Raw genomic sequence first — 23,867 nt, forward strand, 5'->3', positions numbered from 1 at the left:
AGACTTAGAGGCATGCAGCTAAATTTATCAGCCATCTCTGTGAGCGATCATTCTAAATAAAAAGTTTGGAAACCAGTCGCTGCTGGTTGCTGATGAACTTTCCATGTTTTTGGCACTCACCATCCTTTGCTTAATGGACTAATCTGCAAATCAAAACAGGAGGAATATCTGGACACAAATCCATCCTAAGGTCTGTTCTTAGTAGTGGATACTTCTCCTGAAAATTATATTTGTGTCATGGGGGGTAACTTGTTTGACAGAAATGCTAACCAAAAAAATAAATTTATCTAAGATTTTGAAACAATAAAGAAACATAAAGTAAAAAAGAGAAGCCAGAGCGAGAGAGCAGAGGCTTATGACATTCTAGTTCTGTGTCTCTATTTCACCTGTTTTACATGTCCTATAATGACTTCTGAATATGGGTAAGAATAGCAACACATGCCGGCAGTTTTACCAAAGGGTGTGTGTGTGCATGTGTGTGAGTGTGCGTGTGGGAGACAGAGAGAGTACGGGGGTGGGAGGGGAGGAGGGGGGGAGTGGATGGACCATTAGAGTGCAAACACAGAGACATTCCTGCAATAAAATACTTGTCTTCTGAGAATCACAGTCCGGAAGAGATGGTTATGATTTCACAAAAGAATTCTCTAAAATGTTCCCTGGTGCTAATACTGTTCTTAATAATATGAAAAGATTTTGCCAGGATGAGGAATAAAATCACCAATTGGATTCAAAAAAGAAAATAGGCATATGATGGTTTTTTTAGAGCACACAGGGGAAAAAATGACCTTTATGATAATTTTGTCATTTTCAAGAATATGCCTCATTCTCTGAAATTCCCTAACCGGGCAAGGTTATTATAAATGGTAGGTAGGGAAAGCAGAGTGTGGCAATAAAGGGGTTAATCTGCAGAGCACAGAGCCATCTGGCTGAGCTGGTTTGTTATAATCGAGCAGATTATGTTCACGGGACTCAGAGTTTAAGGCTCCTCTCCCATAGAGCAACTCTGCACAGCCCAAGCAGACCAACTTTGGGACTTTGAATGAACATATTTACATCCACCTTTCTCTTCATGTCGACTTTTCTGGAAACATTCACACGGATGCCATGGTTACTCCTACCACGGTAAGGGAAATTCGACGTTTTCTAATAGGGTCCTAAGAGGGCGGGGAGGGGAGGGGGGGGGAGAGGAGTCCCTTAAAGAAGTATAATGGGGAGGAGAGGGGGGTCTTGTAAGCGGTAGATCTGTCCCAAATGTTGCCTTTTCCATTGTGCCTCTTTCTTTCCTCACCCGTACTTGCCCTATAGCTTGCTTTAGTCCTGAGGTTCCTCTCTCCTCTTCCTCTGCACAATGTTGTTCAGGTCCCGGGCAAGAAAACATCAGAGGAAAAATATGAGGTGCTACAGGAATCTGATTTGAGAGGCAAAAGCAAGGGACACTTTTGCTTTTGTTTTAAGAGGGAAACCAGCAACTTCAGATATAACAAAAGTGGTTGCAAATCTTAAGCGTGGATTGCAAGAACCAGCCTTAGCATACGTAGCATGCTTGCCCTCAGGGAAAGTTAGAGCCCATGACAAGCAAAGTCAGAATTCCCAATTTCTAGACCTTGACTGTTTCAGGTAATAAACTTCACTGGAGCTTTCTTTTATTTTGTGTACCAGACACTGGAAACCCTATTCATGACCTTCAAATCACTCCTTGTTCTCCTCAAACCCAAACACTATATTCTCTTGGAGGAACTGGAGATCAAAGGATTCCCTGCACATCTGTGTCTAGGTGAAAAAGATACACTCGCTCTGTGCTAGGATGGCAGGAAAACTATTCTTACGCTGCAATTTCCAGTGTTTGGTAAGTGCCTTCTAGGAATGCAGCACACAACTAATCAACACAGGCGCAGATATAGAAAGCAAAATAGAAAGCTGTTTCTCATCTAAACAGCTGAAATGCAGCTTAAAGCGTCAGTTACTGGCGAGTCCTTATGGAGACACCAAACTGCTATTAGCCAAGGGGGGAAAAAGTCCTTGAATGGTTTAGATAGTTTTCTGATCAGTTCTTAATCCTTCATTAAAATAAACAGGAAAGCTCTGTGTTGGTCCTATATCTTGAACTATAAATATGCAGTGTCCAGAGAGATGGGTATTTTGGATTGAACAGGGCAGCTATGCACACATTCTCTGGTTCCTATATTGCAAAACCAGTTATTTAGAGATGACTCTGTGTGTGTGAGGGTGGTTGCTTCCCCCTCCCCCCCTTTTTAAATAGACAGAGATGTGTGCTATATGGTCCAGTCAATTGTTATGAGCTCCAACCTTTCAGAAAGCACTCTTTGCTCTTAGGCTCATGTGATTTGTCGCATGAGGCGTGCAAATGGTATGTAAAGTTTGCCTTTACGTTGTGTCAGGAAAATACCCAGACAAATAGGAGAGACATTCTCATGCACAGAAATACCTGATCTGTGCAAGCCTGTAAGTGAGGGAGTGGTGCAAGAAACACCTATAAATAAGATGCAAGAACAATGAAAATCTAATAATAGTTTAAAAAGAAAAACTCACTTTGTGGGAAGGCAGACAAAAGCAGTAGAGAACAGAAGAGAGTTCGGCATGGTTCCAGCTGCTAGTAGTAAAAAGTCTGGTCTTAGATACACGTGTCAGTACCAGGAACTCTGAGTGTGAGCATGGCAGGGGGAGGGAAACTAGACATGATTGCAGGTGGTGGACCCAAAATATAGGGAGAAGAGGATGTACTGGCAGAGCCAGGAGAGGAGTGTCTTATGTAGAATTATGGTATGTGTTGAGGTATGCAATACATGTAGATTAAGGATTTTTGTTGTTGTTGTTCCCAGGGAAAGAAGAACTAAATGGTACATAGAAAGAAAAATATAAGGAGTTTGGAGGGGAAGTGTTATATATCAAAAATAAACTGCTATCTATTATATTAAGTGTTGCGTATTGAGCTAATAAGGGCAGATGAGCCATGCAAAGGTGGTCAGCTTAAAATGGGAACTGCTACAGGTCAACTGGAACAAGAGGATCTTTGTGGGTGGAAAAAGATTTAGGATCTCAGAAGGGGGACTAACACTTGAGAGGGATTGGAAAAGGTGCAGACTGGAAGCTGGGTGATGATATGAAAGGGACATACAAGGATGTCAGGGTGTTCAAGGAGGAGGTAGAGTGTGGAGTAGGAGTAAAGGGAGAAAGGTGAAGCACAGAGCACAAAGGATGTTTGGAGGAGGAAAAAAAATGTGAACTGTTGTCTATTTGGAGAAAGGTATGGAAAATAATAAGCTACATGATGCTTGTGGGGGTTGTCTAAAAGAGACACCTTTGATTCTGTCAAGAAATAGATACGAGGAAGTATTTGTGAGGAAGGTGTTAGAGTATGAAAGGCTTGCATGGTGATGGAAACACATGCCGAGAAGAGGAATGCAGAGGAAAAAATGAGCTGGATGGAGATAGGGTGTGGTGATGGGAAAAGGGTATAGGGACTCATAAAGATATGTGAGGAGGTAGTTGCTCAGAGAAATTTTTGAGGAGACTGGAAGCCTGCTGCAGCATGCTGCCTGGTTGCAAGGAAGGGGTAGAACTGGGGAAAAAGCCATTTGAAGGTGTTGTGAGGAAATGCAAAACAGTAAAAATCATGGGGGCAGTGTGAACTGTGACAGGAATATAAAGATGTGGCTGGCCTTGAGAAGTATGAGAATGGGGAAAAATGGGGAATACAGAAGGCATGAGGATGCCTAGGAAAAAGGTGGTTTGAGGAGGTTTAGGGCAAGAGGACACAGAGTGAGAGGAAATTTAGTTTTATATTGTTTTGTAGGCAAACAGAAAAAGCAGTGCAGAGGTGCAGGAGTGGCTTGGTGAGTGGAAACAGAGGATGCCTTCTTACTGAGTAACTGGGATAACACAGGGAAAGAACAGGCACTACATTACAGGGAAGAAGTTCAGGAAAATAATGGAAAGTAAGGAATAATGTGGGGGGGGTGGGAGGAGGAGAACAGAGAACACAGAGAAAAAGGAGTGATTTTCTGTTAAGAGAGACATAACAAATGTGCTTATATCTCTGTGGTAGGTACTGGCTAAGTGAAGCAGCAGAAGGGAATGGAACAAATGTGCTAGAGGACAAATGACTAAAGATATAAAGAGGTAGGAGGAGAAGGAATGGGAGGAATAACTACCTGGAGAGCCATATAAGCTACATGGCTCTACTTAGGTCAAAGTATAGTTTAAAGTGTGTGGGGAGGTGGGTGGAGTCGAGAACTATAGGGCATGAAGTGGAAGTGAATGGGAATGACAGTTCACGTTACAAGGGGTTAGAAGCTTAGCATAGGTTGACACACAATGGTGTGTAAGCAAGAAAAGTACCTGCCAGATTATGCCTGCTTGCAAGGGCTGTAGAAGGGAAGGTGAAAGGAGTGAAAAGTTGTGCCTGACAAGAGAGAGCTATGCACATAGCATGCTCAAAGTAAATGAGGGAAGTACAGGTAAGGATTGCAAATCTGGGTATGGGGCCTGGGAGAAGAAAAACAGCTTATGGGGGAGGAACGAGTGATGAGGAGTGGGAAAATGTTTATGACGGTTTACGCCATCTGTAGTTATCTGCCTCTTAGTTTAAGGGAGGCTGTCTAAGTGTGCAAGGAGCCATACATGCATGCATAGCATGAGAGCAGGTTGGGAGTTAAATGTAAAGGGAAAGCAAGTGGGAGGCACAGGTAAATGCATATAGTCAGTGAGGATAGGTGCACAGATATATGAGATATTGGCTTTGTGTGTGGGTCAGGGACAGGTATGTTCAGTGAGTATTTTGCTTACGTGACTGGCAGAGTTGTAGAGAGAGACATGTGATGAAAACAATTCAGCTGGTCTGCAGGAAGAAGCTGAAATCCTTAAGGGGCATGGAAGAATCCTGGATTGTTGTAACTGACATACATCTGTGTGGAAATTACAATCATGCATCCAGGAAACCATGCTGATGTGTAAGATGGCTATTGGAGGCCAACTGGAAATATCACGTGTCCACTGTGATTGTGGCACAATTTTCTGTGTCGAAATAAGTTATGTAAGACACACAGCAGAGGTGAGTTTCGCGAGTGCTAAGAAGCAATGTTTGCATTGAGCAGGAGGGTAGGGAGGAATGACTAACTGAGAAAATGGTTTGGTGCGTGGGTAGCGATAGGACCGAACATGTGCTAGATGTGCTTGCCTTCTGCATGACATGCACAGCAATGTAGAGATTTTCTGGCTTTTTCTAAAGAAATATTGAATAATCCTTAGAAAATCCAAGGATATCTAACTATTATATTTACGTGGGCTTCATTTGGAGGCATATCAATGCACCTTATTTTCATACCTTAAAACTTCAGTATGCTACTGCTGGCACAAAATGACCGACAGATTCCTCTAGGACCAGTTAACAGCACTACTAGGTAGTTAACAGGGCTACTCGGTAGTTAACAGGGCTGTTGGATGAACAGTCATTGGGTTGAAGTACACGTAGGGAGTACAGATATCAGTCAAAGGAAACAATAAAGTACTAGCTTTCTCCATGGCTTGAAGTGGTACTGGAGTAATGTGCAGCTGACTGAAGGTTGAAAACATAGGGTACATCTTAGGTGTGAGAGAGAAACATAAAGAATATCTTTCCCTTCAAAACAATCACATATATTGATGACATCTGTTCTTCAAATCTGTTCTATAAACATCTTCAAATTGTCCAGCTTGCCCAGGGCTTTTGTGTCTTCGTCTTCTTAAGCACTGTCCTACACTGGGTAGGAAAGTGCTCAATTCCATCCATAGTTGGTTAGAAGATTGTGAGTAATCCTGTGAGACTTCCAGTGGGAGTAGACAGCTCGATCACTTTAACCGCTAGCCGTGAAGGCCGAAGCCTCTGGGCCCAGACCTTATATAGCGTCAATCACATGAAAGTTAATGGATCCCGTTTGGTTTATTCTAGGGATCAAGTCCTGCCAAAAAAATAAGTAGCCTGTAAAATACTTAGCTAATAAGCAGTTAGTATTTGTGTGGCTATGGGCTGTTGTCCCACTTTATGCACTGGTTTCCCACTGCAGAGTCCAGTTCAAACTCTCCAGCAGGATAATTTTTCATGGTGGTGCTTGGAGCTGGTTGCGGTCAGCAGAAAGCCCCTTTTTTCTTTGGTGGTGGTGAACTTCCCACCATGGCAAATTACGGGAGGTGGGGACAGTGAAGTAGTTGTCCATGAGAGGGTGACTGCAGCCAGTGGTCCTGGCCATTGGGATTCAGCTGGTCTGAAACAACAGACTGGAGCCTGCTCAGACCCCTGCCACCAGCATGGCCTAGGGTAATGCTCTGGCCTCTGGCCACTCCACTTCCTCCCCAGCTAACCACTGAGAAATAAAGAGCAAACAGTGGCATCAATCTGTCAGCTGTCTGGGAAGAGAGATGGATTGATGGGTACAAATAGAGCTGTATTGTTGCGGGCAGGGGTTCAAAGCATGAGCGACTGAGCTGTGTGTGTGAAGAACATGGGGTATTTGTACCCACCTGGACTCTGTTGTAGCCATGACACAGCCGGAGAAACATGTTTGCAAGTGCTGGAACATCTGAGTGTCCCTGCAGATGCTTACTAGTTTGAGACCATGTGTGTCTCCTCAGGGTGACTAGGAGCAGACAACAGAAACAAGCAATGTGTGAGTAGGGATGACAGAGGTGGATGGCAGCTGTTTCTGTGTGGGAGACAGCCATTGCTGCTTATACATCTGTCAGGGGATAAGATTTTTTCTGAGGGCACAGATGGGATGTGCGTGCGAAGAGAGAAGTAGTAAGGGTGCGTATGGAGTAGTTTCAATATTGTGAAATGGGTGCTGGAGGGGTATACAGAGACAGGTTCCTGATTGTATCATGAGCCTTAAGTCCACAAGGGAAGGGGACTCATCTGCAGAAAACCTCAAGGAAGATCATACTTCCCAAGGAATTAAAAGAAAAACATACTCAAGCATCCAGTTCAGTTAAGATTCTCCTCCCTCCTTCACATACTACAAGCATCTTGGTGAATGAGCAAGTTAAGCAAGGCAGCCCTTTACTTTGGGGCAGTACATTTGGAAAGATAAGAACAAAACCACATACTCCTCTCTTTCTTATCTTTCCCTACTTCTCTCTCCTCTCCACCTCTTCACACAGACACAAAAGGGTCTTTCCCAATTTGGCTTCTAAGTTTGTGTTTGAAATTTTCCTCTGTGGAAATGTGCAATAGAGATGTGTACGAATTAGGACACTGGTTTGTTGGGGAAGGCTGTGTGTCTGTACGTGTTGAAACAAAACTCATTGGTGGTCATCCAGAGCTCAGAGAAGTAATGTGTTGGTTGCATTTCAATGCACATGGAGAGGATAGCAGGTAATACCATGTTTCCATCAGGCAGTGCTGGGAAACTGGTGTGCATGACTCATTGCCACTCTGCCTGTACTTCAGAGGGAGTCACCACCTGCCTAACCGTGTAAATATACAGATTCCACAGAACAAGCTCCATTTGTGTTATCTATTAAAACCTGTACCAGAAGTGATGAAAACATTCTTGGAGGACTGTATCCTGCAGGATAAGATTTGCAGCACTCCTCCAACATTTTCTATGCTTCAGCTGCCTTTGTTGCCCATAATGGAACCACAGCAATAAGTGTGCTTCTTCTCAGTTGCTCTTTCATACCTTCCAGCAATAAATTCCTTTATTTTGGGTTTGTCCCTGCGATAGATTTTACATGTTTTATCTCACATTAGCTGAGTTAGCATGAGATAAAGTGTTAATCTTGTTAATTCAGAAAAAAATATTTCTAGGCTATGCCCTACAAAAATTCACCCACATTTGCCGGAAGTCTAAATCAATATCATTAGAGGTAACTGGCAGTTAACTGAAGAGTTACAGAAGGAAGTACATTGTACTCTACATGGATGTTTAAAGTCTCATCTGCACTCAGAAGTGAATTCAGGTTGTGAGCGTGAAATTTAAATCCAGCAGCTGCTTCTGAATAGCTTTGTGGTCAGACAACTTCTAAGATAGCAGCCTCTCTTGTGGCTTCTGCCTTAGCCAGGAGGTGGACGATCACACTCAAAAGATGAAAGCACCTTTTGTCCTCTTGAGAGATGGGATTTGAACAGTATTTAGTTTCTGCTACAAACCAAGATCAGATGTTATGACTTTTAGCTATCAAGTACAGACCTCATAAATCAGATGGAGACATTTAACCAGTCTTCCCAGTAGGATGTATTTGAGGTTAACTTGTAGTACCACTGGATGCTGAGATCTGTGATGAGCTTGGTTTCAGAAATATTAAATGATAATGATAAAACTGATGCCTTAGGGGAATAAAATAATGTATAGTCAGTTGAGTCAAAAAAATGTTCCTTAGATGCAAAGGCTACAGCAAAATTATTTAAGAAAGGCTTTGGAAGAATGTGGAAACATGTCTGTGTGTCCTCTCTCTACAATTCCCCACACTTTCCTACCCACTCCTAGCACATAAGTGGTATGCACAAAAGCAAACTCCAAGGTAGCATCAAAAATAAAGTCCAGTGACACCATCTTAGGGAAATGACCCTGCTTTGGATTAGGCAACAAAACCATGGTCATTAAGAGAGACATGTCATTTGATGTGTTGGAAGTCTTTCTTGTATTTGTACATTCAAAAGTTAGAAAATATTTATTCGGCTCACTGTTTTCAGCTCCTATGATAAGTACAAAACTATTTCCTCCACTTTTTTCTCAAGCTACTTGCACAGTCTTATTTTGCATGACGAGCTTTCCAAATGGATGATGCAGATAACTCCATAACATTAAAATTCTTCCTGAAAGGATAGGTTTTCTTTGCTGTTTATTGATATTTGCAGTGGGAACTTAGATTCTCCAGCATCTTGAGTAACTTTGCTTACTGTTTACTAAATATATTTCTCAAATACTTGACATGAGCTGCCCCTTTTTTAATCCCGTCTTTGTTTTACAGAGTGCATATTATTATTTTTTTTCTTTAAGATTTTTCTTCTGTTTTTTTTTTTCATTATACTTTTTTTCAGACTTCTCTCAGTTTCATCCATATCTTTGTGGCACTAGAATGTCCAGGAATAAAGCTGACATTCCAAAAGCAGGAGACTTCTTTAATCTCTTTATCTGCCTTCTGTAATTATACTGACTTTTTGCACTCTCTTCTTTTATCTTCTCTTTCTCTCTTCTACTATAAATGAACTTCTGTGTAATAAATCCAGCACTAATTTATTGTGTAAGTCATGGCTAGCTAATTTGCAATATTATGCCTTTCCAGCTTCCTCCGTGACATTTAATATAGGTGCTTTGAATTGATTTTCCCTAGACGTATTATCTTAGGCTTGTCCCCTCTGAGTGTCTTATTTTCTGCCCATTTTTCTAACTACTCTCTGTCCTGTAAAACATTTTTTTCTAGCCTTTCCGTCCTTTCTACCCATTTGCCACCCATTCCTTCTCTACTGTTCTATTTTTCCACAGCTTTACAACTTAATGCTTTCAGACTGCTCAAAGACACAACTGAAAAGAGTGGTACATCACTTGACAATACCCCAGCCTCGATAGTCATCATTTGCCAGCATCCTGGTTTATGGCTTACATCCCGTTTTGAGGCCTGATTTGTTTTTTTCAGAGTAGATGGGAGACACTTATAAGTTTATATGTGCGGGGATGATGCATGCATGTGTGTGTGTGAATAGCAGAGGAGAGGTCAGTATGTGACTGCATTGCGAGAACACTGCATCCTATTTCTTCATCCTCCTGTTTCTGGCCTTCCTAGCACTGTCCTTGACCTCCCTTTAGGCCATGTAAGACTGACATATAATCACCCTTTGTTGCATTGACCAACCCGTTACCCCTCTTGGAATTTTTCTACAAACTGGTACCCGCATCCCTGTGAGGGAGTCAGGCATCTTGTCATCATATTGGCATGCTGAGTAACTCCTTCTTCACCTCAGCTCTGCCACGCACACAAGTGCTATCTGTTCACAGGCCGGGATCCCTCATGGTGCTCCTACTTCATCCTTCCTGACCACCATGGACCCCACCCACTTGCCATCTATTTCCAGTTGTCTCTTAAGCACCAATTTGTTTTGGAACACAGGAAAAACAGCAGACTTAGACTGTAAGGAGTGAGATCCCTCAAGCCTTTGGACAAAATAAACTTATTTTTCAAAAAAAATAAGGAAGGAAGTTTTCATCTGATGAGAAATGCATGTTATTAAAACATCTCCTGTTCACAGGGGCTACCTAGCAACTTCTTCAGACATACACAAAGTTGAAAGCAACTCTAGCTTAAAACTCCTTGGCATTAGCACCAATGAGGGCTATCAGATTTTTTAACCTGATGGCCCTAAGGCCCAGAAAACAGGATTTTCAAAAACGGAGTTGACGCTTATTTTTCAGAAGTGAATGGAAGTTTTAGCATCAACAGAAGTACAACTAATCCAGTACTATGAGGATCTGAAAGTCCTACAACTAGAACTCTTTTAAATGTTATCACTCTTGTAAATAAGAATATGAATACTTGTACTTTACACATCTGTGTATTAAAGAAGAGTCATCCTTTCTGCTTGGGCATGTGTGACGAGTACCACCATCTGCCAAACACATTCCTCAGTTCTGTGTGGCACTTGCACATAAAGCACCCTACATGAAGCAGGCTTTGCATGCCAGTGCTTGACACCATATCCTGGCCCTGCTTTATTTATTGGTATAGGTGCCATGTGGAAATCAGTCCTGGAGAAACTGTATGTTGGTGGTATAGAGTGGCTGGTATAGTCTCGCTGCTTCTGTTAATAGGCATGATTTGCAACAGATAATTTTACAGAGTAAAACTCTTTCTGAGACAGATGGCAAACATCTCACCATATCGGAACACCTTTAGGAAGTAATGCCTTAATATATCTTTCCTCCTGGATGGGCTCTACATATACTTCGAAAAAACTTTGAATCAGTTTGTTAGCACAAAAGCTACTAATGAAGCAATCTGGAAAGAGATTTTATTTTTCTGCTGAGAGGTTGTAGTTTCTGTATTCAAACTGTGTTTATAAGTCTGAAACACTCAGAACAATATTTAGCTTTTCTCTTGAAAGAGTAACAATTATAAGCTCTGAGAAAAACAAAACAATCTAAATACTACTACGAGACGATCTGAAAAAAAAAAAGTGTGGTCTACTTTGGAGGAGTTTACATTTTGGGGAAACAGATAAGTTTTTAAAGTCCATTGAAATATTCTGATTTTTCTATTTTTTTTCCATCTTTCCTCTACTAGGAAAGCTTCCTGTTCATTTTGCCTTTTTTCTCATAGTTTGTTTTCATTTGCTTCATTCCTCTCAAATAAAAGCTGATGAATTTTCAGTGTTTGCTGTCCTTTGAACCACCATTAAGCAAATCTGACTGTTTTAGTTGTTCTTTGGTTAGTTCATTTGTTTATCATAGTAGAATAGAATCTTTTTCTATGTCTCTGGTTCAGATTGTGCCTTTTCTGACTCAGTCACTGATGACAGATTTGACATAGAATCATATAGAGTCATAGAATCATAGAATCAGAATCATAGGATCATAGAATGGTTTGGATTGCAAGGGACCTTAAAGGTCATCTGGTTCCACCTCCCTTGCGATAGGCAGGGACAACTAAGACTAGACTAGGTTGCTCAAAGCCCTATCCAACCTGGCCTTGAGCACTTCCAGAGATGTGACATCCACAACTTCTCTGGGCAGCCTGTTCCAGTGCCTCACTACCCTCATAATGAAGAATTTCTACCCTCTTTCAGTTTAAAGCCATTTCCCCTTGTCCTATCACTACATGCCCTTGCAAAAAGTCCATCTCCAGCTTTCTTGTAGGTCCCCTTTAGGTACTGGAAGGCTACTCTAAGGTTTCCCCAGAGTCTTCTCTTCTCCAGGCTGAACAATCCCAACTCTCTCAGCCTGTCTTCATAGGAGAGGTGCTTCATCCCTCTGATCATCTTTGTGGACTTGCTTCAACAGTTCCGTGTCTTTCTTATGTTGTGGTCCAAGGGTTGAATGCAGTACCAGGATTTGGTTGGCTTTCTGGTCTCAGGCACACAATGCTAGGTCATATTGAGCTTCTCATCAACCAACACCCCCAAGTCCTTCTCCTCAGGGCTGCTCTCAATCCATTGTCCACCCAACCCATATTTTTGCTTGGGATTGCCCCGACCCATGGGCAGGACCTTGCAGTTGGCCTTATTAAGCTTCATGAGGTTCACATGGGCCCACTTATCAAGCCTGTCAAGGTCCATCTGGATGCCATCCCTTCCTTCCAGCGTGTTGACTACACCATACAGCTTGGTGTTCTTGGCAAACTTGCTGAGGGTGCACTCAAACCCACTGTCCATGTTTCCAAAAAAGATGTTAAACAGCACCGGTCCCAATACTTACCCATGAGGAAGCCCACTTGTCACTGGCCTCCACTTGGATATTGAGTCATTGGCTGCAAGTCTTTGAGTTTGACCATCCATCCAATTCCCTATCCACCAAGTGGTCCATCTGTCAAATCCTTGTCTCTTCAATTTAAAGAGAAGGATGTTGTATGAGATAGTGTCAAATGCTTTGCACTAGTCCAGGCAGATGGTGTCAGTTGCTCTTCTCTTATCCAACAACTCTGTAACCCTTTCATAGAAGACCACCAGATTTGTCAGGCATGATTTGCCCTTAGTGAAGCCAAGTTGGTTGTCACCAATCACCTCCTTATTTTCCATGTGTCTCAGCATAGCCTCCAGTAGGGTCTTCTCCATGATCTTGCTGGGCACAGAGGTGAGACTGACCAGCCCATAGTTCCCTGGTTCTTCCTTTTTTTCCTTTTTAAAAGTGGAGGTTAAGTTTCCCCTTTTCCAGTCAGTAGGAACTTCACTGGACTGCTATGACTTCTCAGATATGAGGGACAGCGGCTTAGCAACTTCATCTGCCAGTTCCCTCGGGACCCACAGATGCATCTCATCAGATCCCTTGGACTTGTGCAGCTTCAGGTTCCTTAGACGGTCTCGAGCCTGATCTCCTACAGTGGCTGATTCTTCATTCTCCCAGTCCTTGCCTTTGCCTTCTGCAATTTGGATGGTGTGGCTGGAGCTCTTGGCAGCAAAGACTGAGGCAAAGAAGTCTCTGAGTACGTCAGCCTTCTCTAGGCTCTCCCATTTCCCTCCAGAGAGGACCCACTTTTTCCCTAGTCTTCCTTTTATTATTGATGTACCTATAGAAGCTTTTCTTGTTGCCCTCGATGTCTCTGGCCATCATTAATTTTATCAGGGCTTTCTCTTTCCTAACCTGATCCCTGTCTGCTCAGACAATTTCTCTGCATGTAAACACTAGTACACCACTGAAATTAATGCATTTATTTCTGATTTTCATAAAAGCTGGAGTCCCCAGCCGAGCAAATGTGGAAATCCACCTGATTGTGGGCCAGATTTTGACCTCTCTTGCATCCAGGCAATTCTACTAAAATTAGTAAGACTGTAACCAAACACTAACTTTGAGACTTAATATTTAGTTTGGGGATATTTTTTGGTGGTGGTGGTGGTTTGTTTGTTTGTTTTTTAACCATAGATGCACATCCACAACATTTTAGTATGTTGAATCATAGAAATCAGAGAGAGGAAAAGAATATGCTCTTATTAGATGACTGGTATACTGAATCATAAAAATTGTAGCAAATCCATTTCTTTGCTGGAGTTTGCCTCTTCCTCAGAAACAAACCTTTCCCTTGTTCTACTAAATCTCAACTAAGTCTCCCTGGACACCAAAGTTTAAAAACCTGGCAGGTTTCTCCCTTTTTCAAAATCCTGTCTCCTTTTTGACTCTTCTGTTGGCTACTAGAGACACCAGTCATCTACAGACCAGGACACTAGTACTTGCAGCTGCAGGGACAAATCCAGTGAAGCATGTTGACCTGGAGCACTCCAGGGTATGATTCTGCCGCCTCACAAGGGACTCTGAAAGCTGCAGGGCTTGGGAGGTCAAGTAAAATTCCTCAGAACTGAAGATTTTAAACCAACAAAATCCACCTCCTATTACAGTCCAATATCTCCTAATATGGTCTGTGATCCTAAGAACCATGCCAGCCAGACAGCATATTCTTCAAAGCTCTGTCATGTCTAATTTTAAAAAGATCAAGTGACTGGGCATCCATCACTCCACTTAAAATCTTCATACCATCCCCCATTCAACTTAAGTGTCACTCATTACTACAGTATTGAGTGCTTTTCCATGTAAAAGTTGTTATGACACTGTCCTGGGTGGTAGTAGGACAGCTGGCAAGAGGTGATTTTACAGCAGAATTTTGGTTTCCATTTTATCTTCTCATTAGTTAACATCAAGTGGTCATTTTTCTGATGGTATTCTTTGAGAAAGAAGTGAAAATAAAGAGTATAATTTTTGACAACAACAGTAATATTTTAATAAATAATCTAGTGTTAGAGAACAGCTCTTTTTTTGTTTTTTTCTTTTTTTCAAGAGAAAAGTTTATCGGATCCTCACAAAGATAATTGAGGTATGTCTGTTGCCAGTCAGCAACCCGGACAGAGATCTAGAAAGCAACTTTATACAAATTGGCATGCCTGTTCAATACAGCACTTGCTCAGAGAGTCTCCTGATCCTCCAATCAATTAGCAAATCTGCACAAGTATAAGCAGCCTTATTTCTGCTTGGATGGCGTTATAAATCTCTGCAGACACAAACTGCCCGAAGACACTCTGTAAAGTGGTGTTAAGACATCCTAATGTGTAAAGAGGCTCAGGTGGAGTATAAGAGACAAAATTTTATGCGCCAGCAGCCTGCAGTGCCTGCAGTGTGAGCACAGGCTGTGCCACACAGAAGAAAGCCACTTGCTCTGCCATGTCCCTGCAAACATACTGAGGCTCCTCTCAGGTAATCAGACTGTTTAATGGGACATGCGAACTAAGCTACTGCCTTTTTCCAGTTCCCTTAGGACAACCTGCTCTTTTAGGATGACTGGAATCAGAAATGTTCTTGGTCCTCAAAGGAAACTGTGCCAAATCATTGACAAGAGAAAGGTAGAGACAGCTTCTTGCTATTTAAAATATTCAAATGCGAGCACACACAACTACCACAGCCTTCCTGCAGACAGGTCCATAAATTTGATTATTTTAATTTTTATTCATAAATATCCCTAGCAACTTGTTTATTATAAATGCATTCTGAATTTTCTCCTGGTAAACCGATATTTTCTAGTAACACGTGCAAACTTTTAGACTAGAAAGTAGTATGAAAAATAATTTTCTAGTTACCTGGCAGGTTTCCATTGATGGATTTAACTTTGTTTTTTTCTGCCTTTTCCCATCTATCAGCTTCTCTCGTCCTCCTCCTGAATTTTCTTGAATAGACAGTTTCTAGCTCTGGAGATAACCAGCTTAGCAGAGGCCTAATTTTGACCCCACTTACATGGAAGAAGCCTAATGGACCCCCAGGGAATAAGTTCATCTTGAGGCAAATTTAGACCAGGCTCAAGACCTGAGAATGAAACAGAGAAACTAATGCAAATAATGGGGGAAATAAGAGTGGTTGTTCTGCACAACAAGTTTTCTTAATGTAGAAACAGTTTTCCAAATCTGAACTGGCAAAATTTCATCTGAAATTCTGCTCTGACCTGTCCACTGCTACACGGCTTCAAATGTTATCTAATTACAAGTCCGATACCACTCTTGTTTATCTGCTTGCTTGCTTGTTTTGTTTACTCTTTTTGCAAGTATGTGCTGATGTAATGACTCCAGGTCTTTTAATTTTTCCGTCCATGACTTTAATCCAGATGAATTATCTCAGGCAAAACTTGAAAAATGAAACCTGGCATTTTACCATTGATCTGAGGCAAATAATCATAGGTGCCATCGCCAGCCTTCCACAGGAACGTGGTCTAGAATAAAGGTCTTGAAAAAAATCTCAAAGATCCCTCTAAAAGCCATTAAATGTTTTAGTTATTTAATTTTTTCCTTCATTTTTCTTACTGAAAAGGAACAGATGGGAACAGAAGTAAACTCTGCCATCTGGAAAAACTGAAAGATTAGTATGAAAAGGGCCAGGTGTCAAGTTTGTTCAGCACCAGCCCATCTTCGCCAATTATCAACATCAAAATCTAGTCTCAACAAGGGCTAAATTACACTAAAGATAAATGATTTTGGAAAGCCATTTTTTTAGTATCTTTTTAGTCATCTAATTGTTCAACTATTTTGAAAACTACAGAGTTATTCACAGAAACACAAAAGAAATTCTTCTGAATTTTTATCACAGGAAATTCTCTGCCTTGCTGTTTCCTATACTACATTTAACACTGCAGTCTGGATTCCAGTTGAAGTCCATTAGCTATGTCATAATATTTTAATATTATGCTAATTAGAATTTATTTATGGGTAATTTGGATCTCGTTCTTATAACAATTTGTAATGGAAATATAACACCTATAAAACTTGTGAGAAAGTGAGAAAGCAGAAGCCTAAAATACACAATAGCTCTGTTCAGTCTCTTGATGGTGTCTGACCCACTGAAATTTCTGCTTTAGATATTGGAAATTACCTTTTTATATGTAATACATATATGTATGTATTATATATACGTGTACATGTACACATACATATGTATATATGTGCATATATATGTGTGTACTGATTGTAAACAGAACAAGACTGAAGATGTCCTGTTCCTTATCTAAGTAGATTTTTTTTTTTTACATTACAATTATGAGAATTCACAGTGTCTTTTGTTTTAATCTTGTGGTTGAATAAGTAGGTATTCTTGCTTTAAACTTTCCACTGAAGGACATTTAAGCAAATAGTATACCTTCTCCATACTAATAAGACTGGTAATACACATCCTCCAAAATGTTTTCCCGATAATACACAAATAAACAACCTGTGGCAACCTTGGACCATGGATCTAATTTGTGGGAAATCACCATCATTGGTAGTGTGAATTCCATTTTTTTAAAGCTTTTTTTGTTTGTGTTTTGGTCTTCTTACACTCCTTTGAGGTAAACATATTGTACCTGTGTCTCACTTTTTCCACTTGTGTGTGCTAAGTTCTCTTAAAAAATAAAAATACGGTATCTCTTAACCTAAACTTAGGGACAAGTTGGAATAAAACAGTTTCACATAACACCATAATAGTCTTTGATGCTTTCCCAACATTTCAGGTTTCACTTTAACTTGGGCACAAAACCAAAATGTTTATGTCAGAAAGTTTTAATTTGGATTCAAGATAATGATCCAGATAACATGTAAAAACTATTCAGCAGTTCCAACCAATACTTCTTCTCCACAGCCATGCAGAATGTATGTATACACACTTAGTTTCTTGGTAAATACCCTCAGTTCTGTTTTGCCATCTTTTGCAGAACAATTCTTTCCAAAAGCTGGAGCTGCATAAGTTGATACTTTTTTCCATGCATAATGCAATCCTTCATGCTTCTTTTACAAGCTGGCTCTAATTGCCTTTTGTCTATTTTTGCTTGTAGCCCTCAATTTTATCCTATGTCTGCATGTTCCTATAAGCTTGTGGTTTGGTAACCCAGTCAGCTGTGGTCTCCTGCTTTCCCTCCAAAATATGCCTTTGACGTCTCTATTTTCTCACTCATCATCTTTCTGCTCTTGGTATTCTACATATATCCTTTCTTTTTTTTTTCTCATTTTTCCTCCTGCTACAATATTCTGTGCCTTGATGATGGTTAGGCAGAACTCAGACAAGAAAAGGAACTAAAGGAAAAAGCACCTCTGCATCCCTCTCTCAGAAAGGCAGAAATTGAAACTAGTATTTAAAAATTAAAATCAGTATTTTTGAAAAAGTTTAGAGGCATAGAAAAAAGGGTGACTGCTTGAGATTTCCAAACTACATCTCCAGTAGTGCACCATATAACCCTACAGTCATGATTCACCAAACAGTTTGATCTGAGGGATATTAATAAACTAGTTGTTGGAGATTATATCCTTCACGGGGTTCTGCCTAGAAAGAAGAACCTTGTCTGTGAATAAAATTTGTTTTGTTTCTGATGTGCTGCTTTTTTCCTTTTTTTTTTCTTTTTTTTCTTTCTTTTTTTTTAAATTTTTTCTTCTTTTTTTCTTTCTTTCTTTTTTTTTTTTTTAATTTTTTTTATTCCTAAACATATATCAGGAATTTCTAACTTTTTAACTTCTCAGTTTGACACCTTTGTGTCCCATTACCATTTGAGCAGACAGAGTCCTTAATCTCTCCTGAAATTTCTTGTTTGATTGAAAAAGTCTCAAATATGTTGTGTAAAAAAGTTTTGTTCCCATTGTTTTTTTTCTTTATATGATTCTGAAACCTTTCAACATATCCTCCTTTTTTTATCACAGTCTGGTAACTGCCTTGATCTTCCCCTCTTAATGCCACAGTATTAAGCAAATCTCAGGCCTCTAGACATCTTGTTGCTCATGTTCTTTTTTGATAGTGTTCCTTAATTTTGTGAGGAGACAAACTCTTGTTTGAATCTCTTCTGCTTGACTTCAGCGAAGGTTAGGCTATTTGGAGGCCTTTGACGTCTCTATTTTCTCACTCATCATCTTTCTGCTCTTGGTATTCTACATATATCCTTTTTTTTTTTTTTTCTCTCGTTTTTCCTCCTGCTACAATATTCTGTGCCTTGATGATGGTTAGGCAGAACTCAGACAAGAAAAGGAACTAAAGGAAAAAGCACCTCTGCATCCCTCTCTCAGAAAGGCAGAAATTGAAACTAGTATTTAAAAATTAAAATCAGTATTTTTGAAAAAATTTAGAGGCATAGAAAAAAGGGTGACTGCTTGAGATTTCCAAACTACATCTCCAGTAGTGCACCATATAACCCTACAGTTGTGATTCACCAAACAGTTTGATCTGAGGGATATTAATAAACCAGTTGTTGGAGATTATATCCTTCACGGGGTTCTGCTTAGAAAGAAGAACGTTGTCTGTGAATAAAATTACTACAATAGCAAGAGGACCACACAGAGAACTGCTGCATAATTTGTTATTAAGTTTATAGAAACAAAATGTGTTGACTTTGTTAAGAAGATACAAAGATAGAAATATCTTATTTGATGCAAATCACATGGACTGAAATGTTTACTGTTAGCATTTAAGGTTTAATGGTGAAAATGAGAAAAATATTGCCAAAACATGAATATCTGATGTAGAACATAAATTGTACACAAAGCATGTTTTACATAAGGAGAATGAAAAATTTTCAGCCAGTTCCATTTCTAGTATTGCTGACTGCACCCGGATGCCAAACCTTAACCTTTAGTACACAGTTTTCAGTATGTATTAATCCACAATTTCATTTGAGAGAAAGAGGCAGAACCACACCACATCATTGCCATACAGTGTGGTTGTATTGCTGCAAATAGTATTTTTGCTCTAGTTGTAGAGGAGAGTCAATGAGCTTCTCAAAGTCAGGCTCATAAAGTCTCCTCCTATGAATGTCACCTGCGTTATTTTCTTTGGTGATGGGGGGCAGGAAATAGATGGAAAATTCCCCCCTCTCACTGCTTTTGCATTGAAGAGTGCTGTAGATGATACTGGCATCAGCTGTACCATCACTGTGTTATCTTACCATATTTAGAACACATGGAGACAATCTGGTGGTGAAAACAGCAATGGCTGTTCTAAATTAGTGTTTCCCTCATTGTTGGCACTGCTAGAATCACTTCCTCTCTCCCCTACATTTTTGTGCTTTCAAGAAAGTCAACTTCTTTCTGAGACATTTAACTGTGTTTGAAATAATTGATGCCATTTCATTATAAAGTGAAAAAACAAAGCCAGAGCAAATGTCTGCCAATTTCAACCCTTTAAAGTTGCTGTCAGTTAAAATCAAAACAATTAAACCGTTAACAGCAAGGGGTTTTTGATTTGGTTTGGTGGTTTGGTTTGGTTTGGTTTGGTTTTGGTTGGTTGGTTGGTTTGGTTTGGATTGTTCTTTATTTAAGGGAAAGGCTGTGAACTTTGTTGTGAGATTAATGGTTCATATCAACAGCACACTGATGCAATATCACAATTTATATCAAAAGTACAGTTCTAAGAATGAATGTAAAAAATGCATCTTTCACAGTTCCTCTCCAACTGAATGGGTGTTTCCAATTATCATAATTTCTTTAATTTATTTATAATTTTCTCTATTTCTTGGCAGAACCAAATTTTCAAGAGAGCACCTCCTGCATTTATAAAGGCGATTGCAATCATGTTTTTTAAGCAGACACAGTTCTTACTGGTACTCTCACCTTTGTTTTCTTCTCAGACATTTCCATATTTCATTTATGTCTCTAATTTCATATTTCATCTAGGAATGCAAAGAGGTGGAAGATATTACACATGCAGACACCTCTTCATCTAGAAGGGAAAAAAGCTTGCTTGGCTACAAACTCAGTGTCCCACTGCAACATATGCTAGAGAAACAGAATTTGCAATAGGAAAGCGAGCTGCAAAATTTAGACTGTATGTCTCACTGATAAAAACAAAGAAACGCCTTTTGTAAAATTATTCTAGCCAATTATAGGGAAAGACACGTCTCAGTAGCAAAGGCTTGATACTTCCAGTTGTCCTGAATTAAATTATATTTAAATCTGTGTTCTGAATACACAATCTTGATGTTATTCAATAACTTATAAAACAGAAGACATGTAGAACTTCATGAGATGATGATTTAACCGTTTTGTTTACTTACCTTCTAATTTCATGAAAGGCTTTTAACGACTCTGGCTCTTACTGTATTCCCTCCTAGATGTCATCATTCATACAAATTTAGTGTAATGGTTATGTGTTCACTTCAGAACTAGAATAATTTATCCACAATCAAAATTGTGTCCATTTTGCTCCAAACTTATTGTTGGCAGTATGTAATTCCCATGAAGTCAAAGCTCTTGTTCACGCAAAAAAAACCAAACCAAAACAAAAAAAACCCAACAAAACAAACCAAACAAAAATTTTTAAAAAATGTTTTATTCAAGCCTAAAGTATGAATTTAAAGCAAGCTATGAATTTACCAGCATGTCTACGTGCACGTAATCTGATTCTGGTATATGAGTGTCTGATTTTGAGTTTAACATAAATTATTTTCCACGTAACAAAGACTAAATCAAAACAAGTAATTTGTTACATGAATGAAGCCTGGTTTCTTATGAACTTGTGTCTCGTGCCCAGATTCCTTCCCTGAGGTTCATTCCCTTTCATTCAGCAATACCTCAGCTTCTTCCTACTCTCCTACTCTCACCTCCCTGTCCTGTAAGCAACTACACAGTGTTTTATCTCTTTTCCATGTTCTCTTACTACCAGATTGGCAGGAGTCAGCATGTGCCGTAGCTATTTTAGAGCGCTACCTATGCTAATGCACAGCCTATAAGCTACTGAACTTGCAACACTTCACTCTTTATGAGTGAGACAGTCACTAACCTGAGTGTCTTCTTCCACCAGTTATCATGAAACTTGTAGTAACTTTGAGAATTTGGTTAAGATAAACTTGTGAATTTAGAAATCACTGGGAGGGATTAGCAGGTAATGTGATCATGCAAATTTTTTTCCTTAATAAAACAGGATAAAAAGGTACAGTGGAAGTGCACAGAGTGGCTTGCAGGGTAAAACAATACCTATACCAATAAAGAATATTTCTCTTCCACTAAATATTTTTATGTTTATTTTGTGATAAAGCATAATTTTTAAGAATTATTTAGGAGCAACTGGGGATTAGTCCAGACTGTGCCTGTGTTGGGAAATTCTGGAACAGCAGTCACTTCTTAATTCTTTTTCTGTTTTCTGATTGTTACCTGCCTCAAAATAATTCGAAGATGGCTTTACCCTCTAGTTCACAAACAAGGTCAGTCTATTCTCCTGTTTCATTTTATTTATTGTACATCACAGTACTGGAAGCATTTGTTCACAACCTAGACCAAGAGCTTCAGTGCTGACAGCCCAGTTCATACTGTTGTCTTATTTAGTGCCTCTGTAACCCAATGAATTCAAAGGTTTATAGTGGTGCTGGATATTGCCCTGAGTCCTGGTAGTGATAAAGAAATATACTTGTCTGACTTCCTCATCAGTGTAGCTGTTTCAGAGGGATCAGCAGTCTCTGAGAGTTCATAGTCATGCTATTGGAGAAAACTAGGAAGAAAGCTGGGAGGAGTGGCTGACACGCCAGAGGGCTGTGCTGCCATCCAGCGAGATCTGGACAGGCTAGAGAGTTGGGCAGGGAAAAATTTAATGAAGTATAACAAGGGAAAATGTAGAGTCTTGCATCTGGGCAGGAACAACCCCAGGTTCCAGTATAGGTTGGGGAATGACCTATTAGAGAGCAGTGTAGGGGAAAGGGACCTGGGGGTCCTGGTGGACAGCAGGATGACCATGAGCCAGCACTGTGCCCTTGTGGCCAAGAAGGCCAATGGCATCCTGGGGTGTATTAGAAGGGGGGTGGTTAGTAGATCGAGAGAGGTTCTCCTTCCCCTCTACTCTGCCCTGGTGAGACCTCATCTGGAATATTGTGTCCAGTTCTGGGCCCCTCAGTTCAAGAAGGATAGGGAACTGCTTGAGAGAGTCCAGCGCAGGGCCACAAAGATGATGAAGGGAGTGGAGCATCTCCCTTATGAGGAAAGGCTGAGGGAGCTGGGTCTCTTTAGCTTGGAGAAGAGGAGACTGAGGGGTGACCTCATCAATGTTTATAAATATATGAAGGGTGGGTGTCACGAGGATGGAGCCAGGCTCTTCTCGGTGACAACCAACAGTAAGACAAGGGGTAATGGGTTCAAGCTGGAACACAAGAGGTTCCACTTAAATTTGAGAAGAAACTTCTTGAGGGTGACGGAACACTGGAACAGATTGCCCAGGGAGGTTGTGGATTCTCCTTCTCTGGAGACATTCAAAACCCGCCTGGACGCCTTCCTGTGTAACCTCACCTAGGTGTTCCTGCCCTGGCAGGCGGATTGGACTAGATGATCTTTCGAGGTCCCTTCCAATCCCTAACATTCTGTGATTCTGTGATTCTGTGAAAGCTTTCAGGCACTTTCCCCTACAATAAGTAGCAACTTGCACTAGCACACAGCTTTAAGTTGGTATACTCGTTTTATCACATGATTGTAGATGAGCATGCATGCGAAAAATGTAGCTCTTCTCACTGGACATGGGTATGCACCTGAAAGAAAAAGGTACTATGTGAGAGGCAGCACATTGTGTCATATTATAGTGTGAGATCTTGTCATAGGACTTCATCTGCCAAACAAACGCCAGCTAAATATCCCATATAACTGGGTGAGAGTCTTCAAGTCATGGACTGAAGATACAGTTGACAGATAGTGTTCACCACAGAAGCAGCCTCGGATTCTTTAAAAAGAACTGTATCAACTTGCTAGTGTGTTTTTAGACTCCTAAGTTCTATTAGTATCTACTCACTGGGATATGGATTTTCATAATTAACTCTCGCATCACAAACATTTTGGGGTGGGAATTTTTCAGGCTGTGGTCTGCCAATGTCATATGCCCACAAATGCATTCATATCCAAATAATTTTGAATTAATTCTTTAAGGAAGATTTCAGGAGCTGTATTTAGGAATGCATTGCTAGAACCTAGGTATTGCATGTTTCAATACTCATCCATTGCCTCGTATGCATAACACATTACTAAAACCTAGCACAGCCTTCTGTCATTCATTCAGTCAGTCATTCTTGTTTCTTTTATTCTTTGGGGTAGGTTGATTTATTTTCTTTATACTTTCTCATTAATTTGTTATACACTCAGCTTTGGGGGTATAAACTGATTCACTCAGACGAACAGAAAATTTTTGAGTTATTTCAGTTGGAATAGACTTCATGCATCAATTGCAAGGCTCTCTTTAGCTTCCATCTCTAAATATGAATATAGCTTTTGTAGA

The 23,867-nt window shown here is 40.2% G+C and overlaps 1 protein-coding gene across 1 annotated transcript in view; it reads left to right on the forward strand.

Moving 5' to 3' along the window:
- The first annotated feature begins 1,001 nt into the window (after positions 1-1,001).
- The window catches only part of NTF3 (neurotrophin 3), a 54,528-nt gene continuing 31,662 nt past the window's right edge, over positions 1,002-23,867 (forward strand). The window contains exon 1 of the mRNA XM_065651103.1: positions 1,002-1,122. Within this exon, the coding sequence (XP_065507175.1) occupies positions 1,105-1,122 (18 nt within the window). The 5' untranslated portion in view covers positions 1,002-1,104. The remainder of the gene's footprint in view (positions 1,123-23,867) is intronic.

This window comes from Caloenas nicobarica, chromosome 1, assembly GCF_036013445.1.
Source record: "Caloenas nicobarica isolate bCalNic1 chromosome 1, bCalNic1.hap1, whole genome shotgun sequence".
Taxonomy (NCBI): domain Eukaryota; kingdom Metazoa; phylum Chordata; class Aves; order Columbiformes; family Columbidae; genus Caloenas; species Caloenas nicobarica.